The 24,975-nt window shown below is 35.1% G+C and overlaps 1 protein-coding gene across 1 annotated transcript; it reads right to left on the reverse strand.

Moving 5' to 3' along the window:
• Nucleotides 1-2,734: 2,734 nt before the first annotated feature.
• LOC306861735 (bMERB domain-containing protein 1-like) lies at nucleotides 2,735-23,894 on the reverse strand. Its single transcript, XM_079404161.1, has 6 exons — nucleotides 23,661-23,894; nucleotides 13,285-13,408; nucleotides 11,648-11,721; nucleotides 8,622-8,736; nucleotides 6,969-7,039; nucleotides 2,735-4,960 (listed from the first exon to the last, which is right to left on the reverse strand). Exons 1-6 carry the CDS (start codon nucleotides 23,737-23,739, stop codon nucleotides 4,842-4,844), a joined length of 582 nt encoding a protein of 193 aa, XP_079260287.1. The 5' UTR covers nucleotides 23,740-23,894; the 3' UTR covers nucleotides 2,735-4,841.
• Nucleotides 23,895-24,975: the final 1,081 nt, after the last annotated feature.

Genomic DNA, 24,975 nt, shown 5'->3' on the forward strand with positions numbered 1-24,975 from the left:
TTCATTTCTTCTTCTTTTTATGTTTAAAACAGTTATTGCTAATATTTTTGGGCCAACCATGATCCATTTTAATTAAAAGTTTGGGGTAATATATATATAAAAAATACTACATGAAAAAAAAGAATGTATTAAATATTTATATATTCATAAGAATGTATTAAATTGGTCATTTGAAATAAATGCTGTACTCTTGAACAAAAGAACGGCATTAATATACAAGAACTATTATTAATATAATATTTGTTCTGAGTTGTTTAACTTTTGTTATGAACCACATGGTGGCGTATGTCTCTGTGTGATAGTCTTCAGTCAGACAGAGCAAGCAAACCAATACCTGTGGTACTGACCTGAAAAACTGCAGAAATTCATATAACACAACAGAGAGAGACTGTAATAAAATGTCGGATTCTTCATTATTATTATTTTTTTTTTCATTTCATTATCTTAAATTTGCAATTTTAATAATAGTGGCAAGAAAATGACTGCTGAACAGCAAAATAATTATGTTTGGCATGTATCTGACTGTTGATTAACATACCTGAGAAAATATCTAAGCTTTTCAGAGTTCTTCATTAGAAGCAGAACTCACAGGAACATCCTCCTGTAATTAACGTGCACGGTCACCGAATGAGTCAGTTCTGACTCACAGCACATTTCTGAGTGTGATGCAGATCAACAGAGGAAAAGGTTGAAAGCCAAATTAAAAAAAGAGCGTGAGAAAACACATTTTGGTAAGACCCAGCTAATTATTAAAAAAAGTAAATCAGTAAATAACTAAATAAATGAAACTGATTCAAAAGTGACAGTAAACACAGTAATAAAAGCCTTTCTATTAACAAAAGCTGCTCTTTTGAATGTACTTTTCTTTCCATCCAAGAATCCTGAAAAAAAAGGGGCATGGTTTTCACAAAAATATTAAGTGGAACAACTGTTTGCAACATTGATAATAATTGGGAATATTAATAAATGATACTAATAGTAAATCATCATATTAGGATGATTTCTCAAGGATCATGTGACTGAAGACTGGAGTAACTATGCTGAAAATTCAGCTTTATCACAGGAATAAAACATACATTCTAAAATATATTCAAATAGAAAACAGTTATCTTATACTGTAATAATATTTCATATATTACTGCTCTACTCTATTGTTGATTAAGTAAATGCTGATTTGGTGAGTCTTTTTTCAAAAACATTTAACTGTGTATTTAACAGTTTCAGGAGCTCTACAGAAAAAAGTCAAAGAAAAAAAATTCCTCCATGACCAGTGTTGGGGGTAACGCATTACAAGTAAGGCCAGTTACTTTGTTTTCCCATTTATTGACTGACAAGTCTCCTGTCTCCAAATTGGGAGAAATTGGAAGTACAGAGGCGTTGTGTGCGCTGTGTCAACATGATGTTAGTTCTAATTCATCTCACTCGCAAAAAACAGATTTAGTATTCATCAAAATTAATTAAAACAGTGAAATGCAAACTCAGAATTTGACGCAAACCTGCAATATGTTAAACAACACAAATGTGTCTAATCCCATTTTATTAAGCAATGTCTTTGCTGCTGACCTTTGATGATCCAGTTCAACCATACTAACAAGCAAAAGTGACTTTAGATAAACTAACAATTGTGCTTCATTGTTTTTTTTATTACTGAAGTGTGTTCTCTTCCTTCAACCTGAGGTTTATTCACTACACTTTTTGGTGTGAAAGGGCTTTTGCATTTGCTATAAATAGAACTTCTTATATTAAAAACAAACAATCAAGCCCTGCTCAGATTTAAAAAGTAACGTAATGTATTACTTTCCATAAAAAGTAACTAAGTACGTAATTAGTTACTTTTTTAGCGAGTAACGCAATATTTTAATGCATTACTTTTAAAAGTAACTTTCCCCAACACTGTCCACGACTCATAGTCAATATCCTGTGCAGATACTGTAATAGACATAAAAACACTGAAACACTTTGGTCTTGTCAGCAGCCCATGAGCACACAAAGCAAGGGGAAAAAGCTCTTTACAAGAATAAAATGGTCTTTGCTAGAGCAGAGAGCATTTTATAAGAGTCAATAATTTATTTGAAAAATGAATCAGCTTTTCATTTTTTCAGCTGAATGTCAATAATCGACCTCACTTGACAATACTGTCAAGACCAATTAAGAGATATTTATTATGAGTTTGATCATTTTGACATGATCATGACAGCAGAGGTAAACATCACACTGCCAGCAGCGACAGGGGAAATGAGCTAGATTTCCCTGCAGCTGTGGAGAGAGTTCAGCCAATCAACAGAAATGTCACAGATGCTCTGTGAGAGCTTGATGAAGAAGAATCGGCCATGTAAACTGAATCCTGATTATACTGTGCAGAGCGAGAGGTCATTCAAAATACCAGCAGATTTGATATCAGCAGCCATTTATTGCCTGTAATTTCTCGGATCCTTCCTGCCAATAAAGCCATAAGAGCAATGCTAGTGCTCAGGATAAGATTTGTTGCGGTATGGAGATTTTACTAATGTGAAATCAACATAAAATCACTCTTTCCACACTAACAAATCTATTTAAGAAATGTTGATCTTCAAACTTAAGATGTTGGACTACATATTATAAGATGTTTTCTTTTCTATTAGTGTTATATTATTTTTTCGACTTTGATTATCATGGTTTTGTTATTTATATAAAAGATAATGTTATGTGTCTGTAGTATATTTAGCTGTCCACTAAAAGACAATGAAGCCTCGGTGCGTTCATCATAATTCTTTTATATTCATTAGTGGAAAAATATCATTTAGAGGCATGAAAATAACAACAGAAGCATCAGCATGAATAAATTCCTGCACAGCACATGTCAAGTATGTCTGTGAGCATTATATTTCAATATTTTGTTGCTGCATATTAATAGACAATTATCACCAGCTTCACAATTTGATATCTTTTTCAAAGATAAAATATAATTTTTTTTTGTTTGTTGCATAAACACTGTAGTTAATACGTTGCATCACAAATACACTACCATTCCGATGTTTGGGGTTGGTAAGATTTTAAAATATTTTTATGTTCCCCAAGGCTGCATTTATTTGATCACAAATACAGTAAAACAGTAATACTGTGAAATATTATTACAATTTAAAATAACACTTTGTATTTTCTTATGTTTTAAAATGTTGCAAAGCTGAATTTTCAGCATCATAATATCCCGCAAAAATAATTCTGTATGGCTTAATATTTGAGGAAACTTATAGGTTTTATTCAGATATTGTTACATTATAAATGTCTTCCCTGTCACTTTAATGCATCTTGCTAAAAAAGTATTAATTAAAAAAAAATCTTACTGACCCCAAACTTTTAAACAGGAGTGTACACAATTTGTACATATAAATAATGTTATAAATACTAAAGTACATTACAGTGGATAAAGATAAAGGCATTTACTTATTAAATTTGAAAATCAACTACAATTGGGTCAAATATAAATATATCTGTTTTAACTTTCAAACTGCATTTGTATTGTCAAGATACATACTGGGCACCACAAAACTATACAACTTTCATCAGCATCATAGTTAAAAATGAAGATGAAATCTGTGAAGGTAGAAGTCAGAAGCACCTAATTAGTAAGCAGATGATCTGGCAATCTCTGTTGTTTAATTATACACCATCATTAAAAAAAACATGCTAGTGCTGCTCAGTACTCATCTAAGAAAATTAAACATTTGTTAAGGTTTATTATTTTACCTCCAGTCTCTTGTTACTATGAATTAGTTTTTATTTGTATTATACTAAACTTTTAGTCATTTTGATTTTGACATTTTTTAAACTGTTTTATATACTAGTTTTTATTAATTTGATTTCAGTTTTCATTTTAGTTATGACATCGTTCAACTAAATGAAAATGAGAAATTCTGCCTTGGTTGAAGGTTTTATTACCACTTGATTTCATGTTAGTTAAGTAACGGAAATGTTTTTGTTTTTTTATGGTTTTAGTTTTAGTGAACTAAAATAACCCTGCTCTGCACTGAATTCATGAGCTTTAGCAAACTAAAATTTCCCAATGCAAAACTCAAGCTAAAGTATTTTTTTCTCTAGCCTAACTGGAGAGATTTTGGACCGGGCAGATCCTTAGCACCCTCCTTATCATCAAATATTGACAGAATCTTCATTTTTGGGGGAACTATTCCTTCAAAACCCAAGGACGATGTCAGTGTTTTTGCTGACATACATTGTGGTTGGCTGGTGATGCAACTCCACAACAGATAATTGAGTCTTTTGCTAGAAGAAAGGGAGGAAGTAATGTGCTAGCAAGAGCAAGAGCTTAACAACTACTCATGGGAATTCTGCAGCTGAGCCTGATGTTAGTCTGCTTTAAAAGAAGAGTTCACCCAAAAATGCGAATTCTGTCACAGTTTACTCACCCTCATCCAGACCTGTATGAATTTCTTGCTTCTGTGAACCACAAAGGAAGATATTTTGAAGAATGCTGGTATCCTTATCATTTTGGTTCACATTTACTTCCATAGTATAAAAAATACAATGGAAGTCAATGGGAACCGAAACCCTTTGGTTACCAGCATTCTTCAAAATATCAAGGCGTAAATGAGTACAGAATTCTCATTTTTGAGTGAACTATATGCCTTTAAAACTACACCGTACCATAAGCACACTGCTAATTCTGGATCTCTCCTCAATTAGGTTAATGCAATAATTCTTTATAATATGCACATCAGTTTGGCGCTCATGCACTGCCGTCTGTTCTGAAATGTAATGTGAAAGAGTGCTTGAAAATATTGTGCTGAATCACGGATCTGAGGGCTTGTTTACTCGTCACTCTGTCCTGATTTACATTCACGTATCTACATGATGGAGCAGGTGAAGCCGCAGCACTCTTTCAGCAGGGTGACACCTGTCTTGGTCACGTACGGAGACGAGGTCTGCTGGGCTCTGGACGTCATTCTCTTGTCCTTGGTGTGACCTGAATGAGAGCGAGCGAGAGAAATGCAGTGACCTTCTCTGAATCTCAAGTGTCTCTGAACACTGATGAGCATCAGCGCTGAGGTATACCAGAACATTTGCAAATATATTGGGCTTAAATGAATTTTGACAGCATTATGAGTTGAAATGATCTGTGCACTACAAAAATGGTTTTCAATAGTTGTAAATAGAATTAAGATTATTGGAGTACATTTAGCAAGAAAATATATGAAAATGTTTCTATTTCAAAATTTAAAGTTTAATTCAATGTGTTACTTGCCATTTCTAATTAAATGTGAAATGTACTAATAATTTCTGAGTGGAAATTATTTCAATAGGATATATTTTTTAGTGAATTTAGGAAAATGCTTGAAACTGAATTTAAATTATTTGGATATAACTGAGTTCAGTAAAAGTCAGGTTCACTTTGGTAAAACTCAAGTGAATTAAACAATCAGATTTCAGTTGCACTGAACGAAGTTGAAAAGCACAGTTCATATAATTTGAGTTGATTTGAATTGAACTGAATTAGTTTGTAAACGTAAAAAAATTACTTCATTCGTAAACGTAATTGTTGCAAAACGTAAACAGTACACTCGTGTAAAACATTAGCAAAATGTAAATATTTTGTCACCCAGCTCTTTATAAAGAAAAAAATTGGACATTTATCCATACTGTACATACAATATACTTGCAAAGGGCGATATATATAATATAGCACGTCAACTGCTTGATTGCTTATCAATGCAAAATGATAACTATGACCAGTTCTAGTCCGCCAAATATGACTATACTACAAACATTAACATCATGATTTTCTGTAAAGCTGCTTTGAAAAAAAAAAAAAAAAAAAAAAGTGTGTTGTGTAAATAAATATTGATTCACACTGAACTGAACTGTGGAATAGAGTTGGACTGAGATCAGATTATTATAATGAATGAGGCATTTATATAGCGCTTTGTGTATTGTTGTACACCCAAAGTGCTTTACAATCATATAGGGGGTCTCTCTTCAACCACCACCAGTATGCAGCATCCACTTGGATGATACGACGGCAGCCACAGCACAACGGCGCCAGTGCGCTCACCACACACCAGCTACAGGTGGAGAGGAGAGAGTGATAGAGCCAATCAAGTGGATGGGGATTATTGGAAGGCCATGATTGACAAGGGCCAGTAGAGGGAATTTGGCCAGGACACCCCTACGAGAAGTGCCATGGGATTTTTAGTAACCACAGAGAGTCAGGACCTCGGTTTAACGTCTCATCTGAAAAACGGTGCTCTTCTGAGAGTATAGTGTCCCCATCACTATACTGGGGCCTTAGGACCCACACAGACCACAGGGTGAGCACCCGCTGCTGGCCTCACTAACACCTCTACTAACAGCAACCTAGTTTTCTCAGGAGGTCTCCCATCCAGGTACTGACTAGGCTCAACCCTGCTTGGCTTCAGTGGGCAACCGGTCTTGGGCTGCAGGGTGATATGGCTGTGGGAAAATATGACAATATGAGAAAATATGTTTACTTTGAGTGAAAAGCTCAGTTCATAAGCTTTTTAAAAGCAGCACCAAAGATTATGAAATAGTTCTGTATTTTTGTGAGACGTTTCAAACTCTCACCACAACACTGATTAGTATTTGACTGTGTTCTCTCTAATTTACAGTCAAGCCTTCCCACTTTCTGTGACATTCATGTACTTCTGCACTATTTATTCCGGTTCTGAACTAGCTCATTAGTTTTGAACTAAAAGAAAACAAATGAAGACCGCTTATTAACACCTCGAGAACAGAATTAACATTCACGCTTCTGACAATACCATACCATAAGCAGATTCCTTATTCATTTCTGTAGTTTCCATTTTCATTAAACTTGAGCAGGCAGTGAGTAAAACAATTAGGGAGATGCTCAAAGAATGCATTATTATGTTAATTTGTGCATTCAACACTGAAATACGGAGGTTTAAGACCTTGGCCTTGAGCTCACAGCACCACAGTAACACACACATACATACTTTTCATGCTGCACCTGTTGGGAAATTTGGTCTGTAGGAAGTCAGACATCTCTTTGTCCTCTTCTCGCTCTCTGAGTGGAGAATAACAGGCGTCAGGAAGGCAAACACACAAATACACAAGTTAGGATACATTTTAATGTGCACATGCCATTCAAAAGTCAGGGGTCAGTAAGAATTTTTAATGTTTTTGAATGTTATTTGAAGAAAAACACAGTAAAACAGTAATATTGTGAAATATTATTACAATTTAAAATAATTATTTTGAATTTGAATGTTAAAATGTAATTAATTCCTGGGATGGTAAAGCTGAAGCATCATTACCTCAGCATCATTAGTCTTCAGTGTCACATGATCCTTCAGAAATCATTCTAATATGCTGATTTGCTGTTTAAGAAACATTTATTAATACTATCCATGTTGAAAACAGTTGTGCTGCTTAATATTTTTGTGGAAACTGATGCATTTGTTCCAGATTCTTTGATGAATAGTAATTATTTTTCAATTACTTGTAAAAGAAATCTTTTATAACATAATAAAAGTCTTTAATGACACTTTTGATCAATTGAATGCATCCTTGCTAAATAAAAATATTAATTTCTTAAAAATCGTACTGACCCCAAAACATTTAAATTGGCACACACCTGCCAAGGTTTGTTAATGGAATGAACATGTACCTTCTATAAAAGCACTTTTTTGCCACTAATTTTTCATATACTGTAAAAACTGTGTCATTATAAAAAACACCATTTGTGAATAAAAATGAACCTTATTCAGAATCTGTTCTTACTTTAATATATTTCAGACTTAAATTAAATAAATTAAAACTGAATTTTAAAGCTTTATATACAAAATCATTGCAAATTGTCCTCATTTTTAATCTAATAAATCACACTAAGCTTTCTGCATTTATATATTTTCACTGAGATTATATTCAGTATTTTTGTAAAGCCATTGTTCTTGCTCAGTTGCTGTTTGCTCCCCACAATGCCAAAAAGATTTACTATTTTTCACAGTCCCTGAAATGTAAAACTAGACCCACATGCAAACAACTGTGAAGTGAGACACCGAGCATTAACCAAACATTCACACACAAACTCCAAACAATCAATTATTCTCTTATCACATCGGTTTAGTGTGCAAACCAAGAGTGTTTGACATCTCTCGGTCTCTCTCTCTCTCTCTCCACCATCCATCCATGTAATAGCTGCTTGTCATGTGGGTGACGGCGGCTCATTTATCCCATGAATAAACTGTGAGGACTTCATTGGTGTTGGGCTCTGATGCGTGCGTCACTCAGGATTACTCACACACACACACACACAGTCGTGAGGTCTTGGCAGATGGCAATCAGCCCAGCCCACCGAAAAAACACAGCTCTTTTCTTTTTTCCATTTCTTTCTTGCCTGCAAATCAATCTCTCTGGTTTCTCAGAATCAAGCCGCTGGGACCGTCTGTGAGTGTGATGTGAGGTGTGTGTGTGACGGCCGTTGTGAAGTACGGGTGGATTATTGGCTTCAAATAGAGGGTAATTGGATTGCAGTATCTTCACAGATGAGGGAACAGCCACAAGAGGCACAAAACACATTCTTGGGGCCAACGGTCACACATTCTAAAGGGTTGCAGCCCATGTTTCTGTCCCTCTTTAAAACTGACCTGAGCCTCTCAAACTCCATGTCATCCACTAAAAAGTCCCGCGTCTCCACCAGCTTCTGGATCTGCTGAAGTAGTTCTTCCTCACGCTGTCTGTCCTCATTTGACTTGTCTTTGTCTGCAAAAACCATTTGAGCAAACATGGAAGTAAAGACATTTATAATGTTACAAAAATATATCCATTTCAAATAAATGCTGTTCTTCTGAACTTTCTATTAGTCAGAGAATCAGGAAAAAAATTTATGCACCACAGTAGCCACAAAAATATTAAGCAGCACAACGGTTTTCAAAAAATGTTTTTTGAGTAGCAAATCGAATGATTTCTAAAGGATCCTGTGAGACTGAAGACTGGAGTAATAATGCAAAAAATTCAGCTTTACCATCACAGAAATAAATTACATTTTAACTAGTGCTGTCAAATGATTAATCGCATCCAAAATAAAATATTTTGTTTACATAATATATGTGTGTACTGTGTATATTTATTATGTATATATAAATACACATTCATGTATATATTTAAGAAAAATATGTTGTTTATATTTTAAATATATAATATAAATTATATGAATATACATATACATGTAAATATTTTCAAAATATATACTGTATGTGTGTGTATTTATATATACATAATAAATATACACAGTACACACATATATTATGTAAACAAAATATTTTATTTTGGATGCGATTAATCACGATTAATCATTTGACAGCACTAATTTTAACATATATTTGTTATTTTAAATTGTAATAATATTTCATAACATTGCATTTTTGACTCAGTGTAAATTAACATTTTTAATAAAATTATTAAATGGATGCCACTTTATTTGGAAAATAAAGCCCTCCTTACACCTACCTCTAACCGCATTATTAAACACCTTTCCTGATATGTGATAGGAAAAGGGAGAAGAACGGGTTCGGAGAAAGGTAGATTCTAGTTGGCGCAGATAGCCTAGTGGGCAGTATGACGACATATAACGCCATTGCGTTACAGGTGTCCCAAGTTCGAATCCCAGCTTGAGGACCTATCCTAACCCCTAACCCCTCGAAAGGCAAAATGCCACAAGGTGGACTTAAACTCAGGTTGATTGCGTCAAAAGTTTCTACCATGTCCTAACTACACACGATAAAAGGTATCTTTTCCACGTTAATTGGAGTTTTTGTCCTAACTAGCCATGACAGCGACACACAAAATATCTATTTTAGAAACGGTTTCTATTTCTGCGACGTCGCAGCTGGAGCAGCAACTTACAATTTCCATTATTATGTGCTTTATTCAGTTAAACATGTCTAATATTAGTATAAATATAATTTTGTGTGACCTTATAGCCATACTGAAAGCAACAACAGATGTACCTCAGATTTTGAAAATAAATTAAAGCAAAGATGTACGTTAAAACAGTGAACTCATTGCAAACCAACAGGTGTATTCCAAAACAAAGATGGTATCAGTCACTCAGTATTACATACATTTATTAATATTAAAAAGGTTTAATATTTATAAATTAGATTATAAACGCATCTATTTCGTTGCGAGTGCCGTGCGCTTCCAGAGAGAGCCCGCCCACACACACTTTTGATTGGCTGTGATATTTGACTGATTCTGTCGCGTCGCGTTAGGTTTGGACACCCAAATTGCTTGTCGCTGGAATCTTGTCGCGTCGCGTGTAGTTCGGACACGGTGTTACTCCTTGCACCACAGCAGCTGTTATCAGATGGCCGTGTTTTAGTGAGAGGAGCTAGTGTAAGCAGCTTCAAGGCAGGCTACTGTGTAAATAGACACTCATTTCATATGGACTACTTTTATTATCTGAGCTGTATGCTACACAATTTTTTTGAAGCTGTAACAAACTAATTATTGGAGTTATTTCAGTCTTTCTACTTAAAAAACGGCATGTTTAATTTAACATGTTACTTGTGGTTTCATTATTATTTGTAAAATCAGTTTCTAAGTGAAAATTGTTTCCTTAGCTTTTAAGCAAATCCTACACCATATTTTTGTTGTATTATTTATTTTATACAGAAAATAAGAAATAATTGCCTTTTGTTGTGAAGACAGGAAGTCATTATGGTTTGGATCAACATGAGTAAATGATGATAGATATGATAAAATATCAAAGTACTTCAAAATCCTGATTCCACAGATGAGCCAGAAATGACCTGAAGGTCTCAGAATAAATGGACATCACTAGCACTGGAATGCGTTTCCCCCTTGAGTTGGGATGGTACACAGTATAAGACATTATTATCTGCCGGTGTGGATAAATAACCTCTGTGCGCACAAGCTTTGTATGCACTTGCGAAATGAGGTTTCAGCAGTAAACAAAACGTGATGTACGCGTCATTCGTGCATCTCCTTGGAAACAGGAGACCTATAGTGAAGTATGTCACAACCATGTGCTGACGACAGGCTGACATGAAAGCAGGAGGTATGATGCTAATAAAGAACATGAAGAAATTAAAAGCAGTTGCATAATATTAGATAGCCAATCCATTTTTTTCTTGAATTCTCTTATAGACTGTAGATGTTAGCTGAATCAATTTATTATACGCGATGGTTCAAAAGTTCAGGGTTGGTTTTTTATGTTCAAAAAGGCTGCATTTATTTGATAAAAAATACAGTAAAATTAGAAATTTTATAATTTAAAATGCCTGTTTTCTGTTTAAATATATTTTTAAAATGTATTCTTGTTGTGGCAAAGTTTTCAGCATCATTATAGTTTTCAGTGTCACATGATCCTTCAGAAATCAATCTAATATGCTGTGGGACTAATTTGCAGTTAAATAATTTGAATGTACTGAAGAAAAAAATAATATTACTTGAGTATCTAACAGACATAATGTTTGGTTTAAACTGTTTAAAGCATCAGGGAGCTGCTCATTGTCTAGGAATTGTTGTTGTGGTAGGAATTAAAAACAGATGTTCTTCACCATTGAGAATGAGATCATCTCACAGGCTCAATGCAACAGCACAATATTATTGCTTAAAATTCTGGTACAGCATTTTTTGGTGAACATACCTGGGATGGAAACCAATTTCTGGAGTTCTTTTTTGAGCCTTGTGATCTCCTTACACAACTGGATGTCATCCATCCTGACAAATAAGGAAAAAATTAAGAAAAATCTAAGTAATCTAATCTAATCTGGTAATGTTCTTAAAACATTAGCACATAATTTACACATCCTTCATAGAACTTCATTTTTCTGAAATGCTTTAGCTGGATGTTCGTATAACAGTTTTGTAAAAGTTACTGTTTAGAAAACATTCAGAAGTAAAAAGCCCATAATGTTTGCAAATTTATAAAATGGAACGTTCCTTTAACATTTGGATAACGAGGAAAAAACATGTTTAAACGTTTTAAAAAAAATGTATGCTTTTAACATCCAGAAATAACATTTTCATAAATTAATAGAAATGGTCTTAGAACATATTTTGTTAGCCGGGTAAGTGTGAATACCATGATTTCACTGGTTGATGCCGAAGTAGTCTCTGTTCAGCATTGAAATAACAGATAATATGTTTTTCTAGATAGTATTCACATTGCTGTCAAACACACACAAATAACAACACAGATCCATATATTTGCATTTGATATCTAGCTCCGGCAGACACATATTACTGCCATAACAGACAAATCTGACTTGCAGGGCTTGTGACAGACTCCATCAGATGCTATTGTTGTAAATAAATGCAGTGCATCCCTTTATCTATAAATGTCCTCAACAATTTCCCCTGCTTTTATCTCATCTACACCTGTATCTCACACTCCTGCTCTGCACTGATTCTGGCTACACATTATATGTGTTAAAACTGGTATTGAATGAAAAACAAACAAGGAATGAGAGTCAATGTGACACTTATTCTGATTTTATTTATTTTGAAAAGGCATAGCTCATTTAAAAATGTACTTTTTTGCAGAATATCCAAGCTGTTTTTTCCATACAATGAATGAATTGTCTTTGTAGAGAGCTTTGACAATTAAAAATTAATAATGATGATACATTTGTGTGAATATAACATAACAGAAAGAATACGGTTCATTTTATTTTCATCTCAAAGGTTTATACCTTCAGTTATGTGTCTAAGAAAATACCTAATGGTAACTGTTGACATAAAATGAATGTAGATTACCCCATAATTACCTGAGGACATGCAGATATTCAATACGATCAATGTTGTAGAAAATAACTTATTTTTTATTAGGTAATGTCAGCTTACATAGCATCAACTGTGTTGCATTGCATTTTCTGTTGATGTCTAATGTATTAGAGGAAGCATTATTATGGATTGTGGAGTTGTATTTTGGCCAGAAGCAATGGTTTAAAGTTAAGGCGAGACACTGAAGGTGAATAGGGTAAACAAAATTAACTAAAGACATTAATTGATGGACTGGAGTTACTTGTGGATTATTGTGATGTTTTTATCAGCTGTTTGGACTCTCATTCTGACGGCACCCATTCATTGCAGAGGATCCATTGGTCAGCAAGTGGTGTAATGCATGTAGATGTAGTACATCTTGGATGGACTGAGGGTGAGTAACATTTCAGCAATTTTTCATGTTTGGGTGAACAATTGCTTTAACCTTGTGTGTAAAAGAGCTGCCTCAGGTTCTAACATAGTACAAGAACACTGTAAAACTCAAAAAACCCGACTCACATATATCTGAGCTCAGACTCTTTCCGGACCAGGGCGTCCTTTATCCTCTCGATTTTGAACAGCTCTCCCTCAATGTCCTTCACTGTGATGGTGGAATCAGCCATGGACACCACATCCTCTTCAGCTGCAATGAAGAACACATGAACTATGATGAGAACTGTTCATGCACATTACATTACACCCATGTACACGGCAAACATGAAACAATATTTTAAGTGAGAACTGGGTGACAGCGATTAGTGGTACAGTGGGAAAAAATCTAAACATTCTTAAATGAGGACACATTGACTTGAGAAGCACAATTACTTAAGATATTAAGCCTTGTTTTCTAAAAAAAAAAAAAAAATCAAAATTAAGTGACTTTATGCTTAAAGGGGACATCAGATGCAAAATTCACTTTTACATGGTGTTTAAACTTAAATGTATGTTGGCAGTGTGTTTACACAACCACCCTTTAATGATAAAAATCCACCCAAATCCACACAAATAATAAGTGTAGCAGAGGCCAGTGGGTAAGTGCTGTGCAGGTTAAACCTTGCGAGTAGGACTGCAACATTGGTGCCGTGACCCAGATGGGAGTGAGGTTTAGGGGTGTGAGTGTAGCAGAGGCCAGCGGGTAAGTGCTGTGCAGGTTAAACCTCGTGAGTAGGACCGCAACATTGGTGCCGTGACCCGGATGGGAGTGAGGTTTAGGGGTGTGAGTGTAGCAGAGGCCAGCGGGTAAGTGCTGTGCAGGTAAAACCTCACTCCCCGACTGACGCTAGAGGCCATGGCCTTTAGCCTCCTCATTAGAGCGCCCGCCTCCCATGCCGGAAACCGCGGTTCAAATCCTACTCAGAGTGGGGCGAGTAGGACCGCAACATAAGCACTTTCTCTGTTCACATTCTTGGAAAAGTGATGTAGTTCTGTAGGTGTAGATAAGAATGACTCCTGAGCGATTGAGATGTTTTGTTGTGGGATGTAATAATGAACATAGCGGTCATCATTTTTCCCCGACATCTGAGCCGCTGAAGACGCAGTGTAATACGTTTTTTTTTTTTTAAGGGAATGTGCCACCGATCTACCTAAATGCGTTTATGTTTGCGCAAATTATTTTACACCAGACTGCTTTGTAAACGAGGGTCAGTACAAAGCAGATTTTTCTAAAAACTTGTTCCTGAAGGATGGATCGGTACCAACTGTTTGTGATCCAGCTTCACCTCCAGAAGAAATGAGTATAAGGTTTTTTAATGAATCTTTGCAAATCGCCTTTCCAAATAATGTGCTAGTTAGCAAATTCCACGACGAATGTGGCTAAAGTTTACATTCACAGAGAACATTATGTCATCATTTTGATTTAGAACCTTCTCAATATAATTCATAACCACACGTTTATAATGAACAATGCATTAAGGTGATTGTAGGGCTGCAACAACTAATCGATAAAATCGATTATTATCGATTATGAAAATCATCGACAACGATTCTCATTATCGATTAATCGGGTCTGCCCACAGTGTACGTCCAACTTCAGCTGGTTAGTCAAATTACGGCACTGAATAATGCATTTCTATGGACAAAATGCATCTAAAAATAGTGGAGGAAACAGAATGAGATTCTGCCGGAGAAGCACGTGATCCAAGCTGCCCAAAACATGATAATTCTTTATTTTAAGCTTTAAGTTAATGCATAAGAGTAATGGCTTGCCCTGTCAGGCGCTTTGACAGATGCGTGTGCGTCCTCAGCGCAAAAACGTTCAGTTTACGGTCATATCCTTATCTATAAATGCCACAAATTCACGCGAGCATTTCCATTTTTGCATAAAGGTCCGTCCTGACAGTCTGTGTTAAGTTTAAAATACCGAATGAGCGCCGGCGCGGCGGGCGCGCGCACGCGCGTCAGACGGACAGAACACAGTAGAGAGGGAGACAATTAATAGGCTTTTCAGCGCAAACATATCCATTGTGCTGAATTATCTGTTGTTGAAAGTGAATTTAAGGTTTAAAAGTCAACATGCAGTGCGAATATTTTATGAGAGTAGGAACTTTAAAGGGATAACAGCGTGTAATTGTCTGTCTGAATATAAACATGAGACGCTCCATAACGGCCTTTTACAGGATAAAGAAATGACGAGGTGACTGTGATCAAAGTAGTTCCTGCAGAACATTACTCTTACCTGTTGGTTAACACTGAGTTTGTGTTTTTATTCGTCTTTATTATTATCTTTATTATTTTAATTTTGAATAGAGGTTTAAACTATATTAAATTTTTACAATGCTTAACAAATTTATGTAAGTTTAACAATGTGTTTATGTAAGGTTTGTGCCACTGCTGCTCTAAAGTAACAGTATTGGTGATAACCAAAATCATTTTTCGGCTTTCTGTACTGGTTAGTACTCCAATATGTGTAAGCTCTTTAGTAACAGTAGTAGGCTATTTTTAATGCTATAATATCATTATTGCTGTTATCTATGAAAGAAAACCAGAGCACTTATTTTTTTTTGTATTTTTTATTTGAGTTTTTTTTTTTCGCGATACCCAATTGCAGTCAAAAAGTACATAAACAATACCAGCAAGAATGCAAGCTGTTATGAGGCCATTTTTTATTATTATGTCCAATAAATGACAATAACATTTTTAAATTTAAACAAATTTTTGACAAATTTCTAAAATATGTTTTCTCTTTATTATGATAAGTGGTCTAATAAATTAAGCACTGTATGTTTTCATAGCATTCAGTTGTCACGTTTGTTTGTAGAACATTGGGCAGAATGTGGAATAGTGTTTTTTTTGGTCAATATTTTTTAATCCGATTAATCGATTAATCGAAAGAATAATCGGCCAACTAATCGATTATCAAAATAATCGTTAGTTGCAGCCCTAGGTGATTGTCTTATTAAAAACTTTGTATGTTTTCTGTAAAGATAACATGGTAACACTACATTAAGGTTACCTTTGTAGAGGGTTTATAAAAGGTGTTTGCTACTGACTAATAAGTCATTTACAAATGTATTTTAAATTGTTTTTGAGCAGTTATAACTGCATGAATAAAAACGGTGACTTTAACACAAGAACAGAAGAGAGGGGCGGGGTGAGCTGTAGCTCATTAGCAGTTAATGGGACATGCACCAAAATGGGTCGCTGTAAACAGAGCTGTTTTTGACAAGGTAAAAAGGGTGTTGTTTTACACTAACATTGTGAAATTTTAACCAAAGTATGTTATAAACTTTTCATTAAGACCCTAAAGAATCATATCAACTAGTGGAAAATGGGCATCCGATGACCCCTTTAAAACAAGAAAAATATAAACTATATTAAATAACAAGTAACAAGTTTTTTTTCTTATCCTACAGGCAAATATTTTTCTTCAGATTTAAAAATCACAAAATTTTGTCACATTGTTCACAGGAACAAGGCTTATTATTTTATGTCCTTCTGCTCCTCAATTGATTGTACCCTGATTTAAGAATGTTTAGATATTTGTACTGGAAAGCAACGCAAAAAATCATCATCATTATATGAAAATCATTTTTGTAATGTACCACCAACTGCTGTCACTGTGAAGTTTGTGATTTATGTGAAAAAAAGTAAATAAATAAACCATAATCTAATGAATCTAATATAATCTAATATAATTTGGATGGACATGCATGACAGTATTCCAGAGAAACAAACAATGTTTCAAGCAAATAATGATCAAAACTTTGTATTAGATACTGTATAATGTTTTGCCAGTTTTTTGTCTTCCCCTTGAAGATATAAATAACAGCATGATCACACATTTCTACAGAAGCAGGGCTTCTCTAATCTGGAATCAACTAACAAGCGCCCTGGTGTTGTCCAGCCACATTTCAAACCAGGCTGAAACTAAGGAGTTGGGTGATGGTTATTATATATCGTGTTATTATTACTGAACTCTGCATGAATCCGAGGGTGGGCGAGAGCGTTTTGGTCACTCTATCACAGACCAACATCATTTTATCACATGCAGCATTGATTCAGAGAGCCAGTGCTCTATATATGTGTGTGTATAATTACAGGCAGATACTAATAAAACCAAAAGAAAAAAAATTGTGCAATAGTGAAGCGTACATTCTGGCACCAAATTTCATATTAAACATTAAAAACAGTCTTTTAGATTCTGTTTTGATGTGTCTGATGAAAAATAAATGCGTGGTTTTGGATTATTGTGCTGTTTTTATCAGCTGTTTGGACTCATTCTGACGGCACCCATTCACTGCAGAGGATCCATTGCTGAGCAAGTGATGTAATGATACATTTCTCATAATCTCTTCTCATGAGGAAACAAAATCATCTACATCTTCAATGGCCTGAGGGTGAATACGTTTACATTTTTTTGGTGAATAACTCGGTCTAAAAATCAAGATAAAACTAGATTAGTTTTGCTAATGTTTTATTTGTGTGCACAGTCACTGCTCATTGATTTTTTACAATTCCACTTCTCCATTCGATGTCTGCATTTCAAAGACCTTCAGCCTTGAGAAAAACAGCAGACATTTTTTTGCACCCTAAAAAGCGAGGCAGTCCGTATCCTCCGATGACTCATTTGGCTTATCCTAGGATGCGTTCAACAACTGCAATGCCTCATAAACTAAGTTCTGTCTCTATGGCAACAACCTGGGCCTTCAGTTTTACACAGTTATTGGATTTCAATATAATGGGATTGACCCCAAATCCAGTAGCGTTCTGGTTAAGGCCACTGCAATCCCTGGTGCAGATCAACAAAGCAAACATAATTGGCATTTCACTTCATTTAAACCTGTGCATGTAAACATGAAACTAAACTGAATATGAATTATGTAATACTTACTGGAATGATGCCATGCTATTCCACATATACAGACTTATATTACAAATATTGTACTGTATGTAATATGTAAGTGTGTGTCTGTATGGGCTATTGGGGTTGTTCAATATTTTTCATTGCTGTCCTTTTCTTAAACGCCAGAGCAAATCAGCTAAAGAAAACTGAGTGAAAAGAACATGACTGTTATTATGATTTTTTTAGCACATGTAAGCTTAAAAAAGCATGTGTAAGCACCAGGTTAATTTCCTTTGGGTAACATATTCCATCTTTATTAAAGGAGTCTGCTGTTATAATAGCCGATACATATCAGGTTATCATGATTTAAGGGTCCTCTATGAACAATATGTTTCTGATATAACAGACAAACCTGATTTATATTTGATCTCAAACAGATTTACTTATTCCAAAAGGTCAGTGTGATATTAGTTGATTCATGACTCACTATGAGACAAAATACAGGAATATCATAATTTAAAGCAGGGATTTTACAACTGGGGTTCAGGGGGTCACAAGGGGGCGCCATGGGGGTCCATCGAAAAAAAAAGTATTCTAACAAAAAACAAAACAAGAAACTAAATATGCATGTAGTTTTGAGGAAAGATGTTTTGCATTTGTTTCTAAATGTGAATATCGCTTTGCTGTGATGCACGCTTTCCTATATTCTAATAATAATAAATAAATAAATAAAACATTTCTTTCCAGATAATACAGTTTTAATAAGCCAGTGTGTTTTCACAGGATAAACGGGTTTGTTTACATATAAATCGTTCATAAGTTCGGGGTAAGCTTTTTTATTTTTTTTTGCAAGGTTGCATTTATTTGATAAATATGGTATGAAACAGTAATGTTGTGAAATATTATTACAATTAAATATGATTGTTTTCTATTTGAATATATTTTAAAATGTAATTTATTCCTGTGATACAAAGCTGAATTTCAGAAATCGCTCTAATATGCTGATTTGCTGCTAAAGAAACTATTATGATCAATGTTGAAAACAGTTGTGCTGCTTAATATGTTTTAGAAAACCATGATACTTTTTTTCAGGATTCTGAATGAATTCTGATGAATAGAAAGTGCAAAAGATCATAATTTATTTGAAATTATTTTTTATTTGTATTATTTATTATTTGTAACATTATGAATGTTTTTACTGTCACCTTTGATCAATTTTACGCATCCTTGCTGAATTGTAAAAAATCTTTTTTTATAAAACAGTGCACATGTATTAGCTTAGACAATCGATTTAACAACTGTGTAGAGTAAAGCTAGTGGGTTTGGAACAGAGATGCAGTGAATGCGAAAAATAAAAGCATTCACAGGAAAACTAGAAATCCCACAGAATCACCAATTTAGAGGTGAAGTGTGTAATTTATTTCAACACAGCATCTTTAAGGGGTTCAACTTTATATCTAGTGATTAACAGGAAACCCAGGTGAGTTCACTGGCTTACAGATGTGCTATCTCTGTTTTTACTGGCGGCTGACATTGACACCTTCCTCAGGCTGTAAAGAGTGAACACATTGCTCTGATATAAGGTACATCTTTTATCCCTCCATCACTCCACTTCAATGCTTTTTCTCTCTCTCTCTGCCCTCGGAAACACTATAAGCTATGAGTCACCTCACGTGCTGAGCAGATATTGGCTTTTAATTGCCTGACAGTCAGTGAGAAAAGACGTCTAAACAAACCAGATCCACCAAGGGAAAACAAAAGGGATGGAAAACAGGGGTAATAAATCAAGAGCAGGATTATGGAATACCCTGATGTGGTCTGGTCAGTGTGCTGAGTGTGTGTGTGTGTGTGTGACGCGCGCGCGAGTCAGTGCCGCCCACCCAAATGTTTCAGATCAGTCCTGACAGATTTATCCACATGTGTCAGTTCACCAGAGACTTGGTCTGTCACACTCGTGGAAAACTCTGCAGGACTGACAGGAATTCACAGCTTCATGTCTCAAAACAACAGTGATACTCTGACAGGGCACAGGTAAGAAGTCAGAGAGGATTCAGATGGAGATGGAAGAAATGCAAGAATGTAAACTTGAGGTTTCTTTGTCATGTGAAAAAAGTAAAAACATGTCTGAAGATCAACTAAGGCAGTGATTCCCAACCAGAGGGTTGTGTAACCCAACAGGACCTTGGGAAAATTGTGATTTTGCTTTGTGAACCCTATACAATGATGTATAAACGAGTATAAATCAGGTGTGAGTGTTAAAGTGTCAAGAATGTTCTCTTTACTAATTTTTTTTTATAAAATATAATATAAAATAAAAGCCTATAATTAGCCATTTATGATTTTGAACTGTGAAATTATTTTCATTATGTCGGTACACGTGCTGTATGTCGGTGCACTAACCGCAAAGCTACTGGCACCGACGCAATTAAGCGCTTTTAAATTCCCTTTTAATTCTCAGTTATTTATACCAGTTCCAATAATAGTTATTATTAGTATTAAGTATATTATTAAATATAATAATTGTATAATATTTTATAAAATACAATAAATGTATTATAGATGTGTGTGTGTATATTTAATTTAAATAATAACAGACATGGGTATGGTATTTCAACGTGAAGATTTATGAAGACACTTTCTGTGTCCCTGTAATCCAAAAGACTTAAAAACATACTAAATGGAGTTTTTTGAAAATCTAAAAATGCAGAAAGTTTCCTGTAAGGGGTAGGTTTAGGTGTAGGGCAATCGAAAATACAGTTTTTACAGTATAAAAACCATTATGCCTAAGGAGAGTCCCCGTAAACCATAAAAATCAATGCGTGTGTGAAAAATATCACTGGCGATATAAATATTCATGCTGACCTAAGCTGGTCTTCTACTAGTGTGTCTTCACAGTTTCAGTCACAATGCCTGGCGCGACTCCAACACCAGCTCATGCAGTACGACAACACACACACAAGCATTTGATTGCATTTTACCACATGAACTACAGCATTGAGCATCAAAAGTTTGTGTAAAACATTTCAAAACGATCTGTTTGTCCAACTAATGTGGAAAGGAGGGAAGTAATCTGGAAACCTGTTTTCCATTATTTATGCAATTACATTTAGTAGCAATTTAAAGAAGCAAGGAGGTACTGAGGCATACTTTGTTATGGGTCATTGAAACCAACCCTTAGTGTTTAGATATAATTTAAAATCACGTCTCTTCTGCCTGTGCACACGCTGCACAAAAACCATCAAAGTACTTCCAAGCACGCACTGCGGCCTTGTTATATCAAAACCTAAGAGATGTAAGGAAAACAGTACTTTATATGTCTCATTTGTATTTATGTCTTCTGAAAGGTGAATCTCTAACCGTTAAAGTCATTGCATCCATAGAACTGATTCTAGTTAGATCATTGTGCCAAAGGATTGCAGGAGTTTCTTACACTTTGAGTCTGTCAAGTTCTATCAGATTTAATGAGAAGGACTTGTGAACTGCAGATTTTCAATATGGGTTAAAGTTCAGGCTTTGCTCTGAAACAGTCTAGAAAGCACATTTCAGACTTGATCTGAGGTTTTTCAGCTGTAAAGTCAAAACTCTTTTTTAGCTGACACATGCCAGAGTGTGCGATCGGTGCGAAGTGGATTTGCATGATTCTGCCTAGAGCGAAGTGCATTTGTTTGTTGCAAAATCAGCGCTGGTGTTTCATCTTGCTATAAAATTGCACCGAGATGACTTTTTTTTTTTACTGGAGAAAGTAATATCATGGAAAGAATGCTTGCATTTCAACCAGAAATAATGGTTTAAACTCAAAAACATCTTGACGGATTTGTTTATTACAAACACACAGCTTTTCTCTTCACAAAACGTTAAATCCGAGTGGTGTGGATTATTTGTGGATTATTGTGATGCTTTTATCAGCTGTTTGGACTCTCCTTCTGACGGCACCCATTCACTGCAGATGATCCAATTTTGAGCAATTGATGTGATGATAGTGGTGCATTTCTCCAAATGTGTTCTGATGAAGAAAAAACTTGCACATCTTGGATGGCCTGAAGGCGAGTAAATTTAAGCAAATATTCTCTTTTTTTTGGTGAACTATTCCTTTAATTAATGGGTTTTGTGTTTGTTTTGTGAGAATCACAACAGAGTGTCTTACATAAGCTGTGCACGATGGTTTGGCTAACAGTTGAGACTCCCCAGACCACATTAAATTAAACTGAAAGCTTTTAACAGACTCGTACATCTGCGATGAACCTCCTCTGTCTTCTCTTATTCAATTTACTACTGTGCAATTTACTGTTTTAATTGCATGATCCAAATTTAACGTCTTGCCATATTGTGCCTCGTGATGAAAATTATAATGATGGGATGTTAACAGAATGTATTCTTGGCACCGCCACACATTATAGGGACCCCATCTGTTAAAGATATTCGCTCTTATGTGGGACACAATGAAGTAGTATCTTGAACCTCTCCAATAAATCAGCTGATCTAGTTTACAGATCTGACTGTTCAGTTCTTTCATTTCAAAGATTGTCAGTACATAACTGGATTCATTGTTTTTTTCTTCACACAAAGCTAGTGTAAGAGTTGATTGTACCAGCTTTTGTACTTTTTGTAAGTTTGAACGCCTCAGTTGGAAAAAGAGAGGCTACAATTCTTCAAAATGTTTCCTACTGTGTTTCACTCAAGAAAGTCATATGGGTTTACAATTTTTCCATCACTAATAATCACTCCAAATCTGATGGTCTTTAGTTAAATAAACTGAACACACCTTGAGTAATCACATTATGCTTGACTAAACCAACCAGTAATCCTTGAAAGTAATAGAAGATCAACAGTCTATTGTCTTCATTACAACTAAAGTGAGAAGAAAAATTTGGGCAAATTTTTTTTTAACTTGAAATATCGGTTTCAAATTGTTCTGATGGTACACTTACTTCTAATAAGGTGAATGGTTTCTCTTTCCCACGCTCTACACGAATGTCTGTTCTTTACTAGCTAAATATCAGTCAGGGCAGCCGACAGCAGTCTAGCTCTTTCCACCCTGCTGTCAGAATCTGTATAATGATGAAAATATGATTGCATTTCCTTTGTCAGATCATTAGAAGAAAGCAGGAATGAGCAAATAGCTGCTTCAGGTGTGAAAGCTATACTGAACCTGCCAGGAAAAAATCCTTTAAATGTAGCCTACTGTTAAATGAGGGACAAATCATGAATTTTACTGTTGAAAAAAAAAAAAAAAAAAAGGAACTGCATGAGCTATTTTTTAAAACACCCACTTAATAGGGTATTCACTAAATAGGCAATAGGCTAATGTAAGAAAAATCGTGAAAGCATATAATGTATGTTTCATAATTGTTTATAACTGTTAGCCTACTTATAAAAATGACAGTCAGTTGCACCCTCAAAACATGAATTCATTTAAATACGTTGCTTGCTGTAACTATGGACTGAATTAGCGACACTATAAATAACTTTATTTCTCAGCGACTTGACGATGTTTAAGAGAGCTGCATCAATGCAAAGTAACATATTTCATGCATACGTCAAACTGAAGTCAAGTATACCACGAGAAAGCACAAAACATTCATAAACGCATGCAGAGACACATGAATTTCATCACCTTGTTTGCCTGAGTCTCCGCAGAGCTTTGTTTGATCCAGGGATCCGTACAGTTTCGGGGTGCTGCGTCCTTTCTCCATGCTTTCAAGCTCCACAACACACTTGAAGTTTGAGCTGGATCAGAATGCCGCAGTTTGACTGATGGAGGTTTTTAACTCCATGCCCTCGGTGATGCACACAGTGATGCGCGCGCGCGCCCGCACCTGCTGCCGATGCTGTGAGTGAGTGAGTGTGTGACACATTGATGCTCAACACAAGTATTCTTCCATTACCTGAAAGCGCCACCCAGTGAATAACAGGGAAAGTGACGTTAAGTTAAAATCTCTTCGTTTTCCTTCCGAAATTACATTCGTTAAAAGATCAAATGTATCCTTATGGCAAAAAATGACGAACATTTTTGTATAGAGACTAGAAAATGTGCTAAATATGTGCTATTGAACACGCACACATTTTTATATTATCCTCCTGAGGCCCAGGGATTAATTTTTTTTTTAATGATTTTGTCATGATATTTTGGTCGGCTAGCACTAGTATAGGGACCAATTCCCACTATTAACTAGTTACTTATTAGCATGCCTATTAACATATCGGCTGTTTGTTAGTAGGCTACATATAAAGCACTTATTCTGCATGACCATATTCTACATCCCTACCTAAACTTAACTACCTTACTAACTATTAATAAGCAGCAAATTAGGAGTTTATTCAGGCAAAAGTAATAATAAATGGTTTGTTAATAGCGAGAAATGGACCTTAAAATAAAGTGTGACCAATATTTTATTCATGTTATGCTATGTCCTCTGTAGACGACACCAGGACTAAAGATGATTCTCAATTATGTTATGAAAGATATAACAGAATGATTTGATATACCATTTTGCTTTATGCAGTATGTGTGTAAAATGGCCATAAGAGGGTTTTCCCATTGTATACAATTTATCTATAAACTGTATCTAATTTTCATATGAATGTGTCCTTGGGGCAACATGTAATGAAAAAAAGAAGTGTAACAATGGGAGTAATCATTGGCAAAATTTTCATAATATCTAATATTTCATAGGAATATTGAAATGTTATTTCTTTCCCTATTCATTTATTGTGTCAATAAACACAATGCGTATTAAACATGCTTTTAGTCCTGGTGTCCTCTACAGTGGACCTGTAGGCTATGAAATTGATGTCCTGTCTCCAGAAAGTCATAGTTTGATTTAAAATCCCATAACATTTCCCTGAGTTGATTTAATGACTTAATGTTGATTTACTACAAAAAGTTTAAAATTAGTCAGATTTAAAGCAGCACTAAATATAATATTTCC

This window comes from Barbus barbus (genome assembly GCF_936440315.1).
Source record: "Barbus barbus genome assembly, chromosome: 4".
NCBI lineage: Eukaryota > Metazoa > Chordata > Actinopteri > Cypriniformes > Cyprinidae > Barbus > Barbus barbus.

Coding starts and splice junctions, on each gene's coding strand:
- LOC306861735 (XM_079404161.1), bottom strand. CDS start 23,739: ATGGAGAAAGGACGCAGCACCCCGAAACTGTACGGATCCCTGGATCAA. Junction 11,722..13,284: donor GAGTCTGAGCTCAGATATAT/GTGAGTCGGGTT, acceptor CTTATTTGTCAG/GATGGATGACATCCAGTTGT. Junction 4,961..6,968: donor CAACAGGTGCAGCATGAAAA/GTATGTATGTGT, acceptor GCTCTCATTCAG/GTCACACCAAGGACAAGAGA.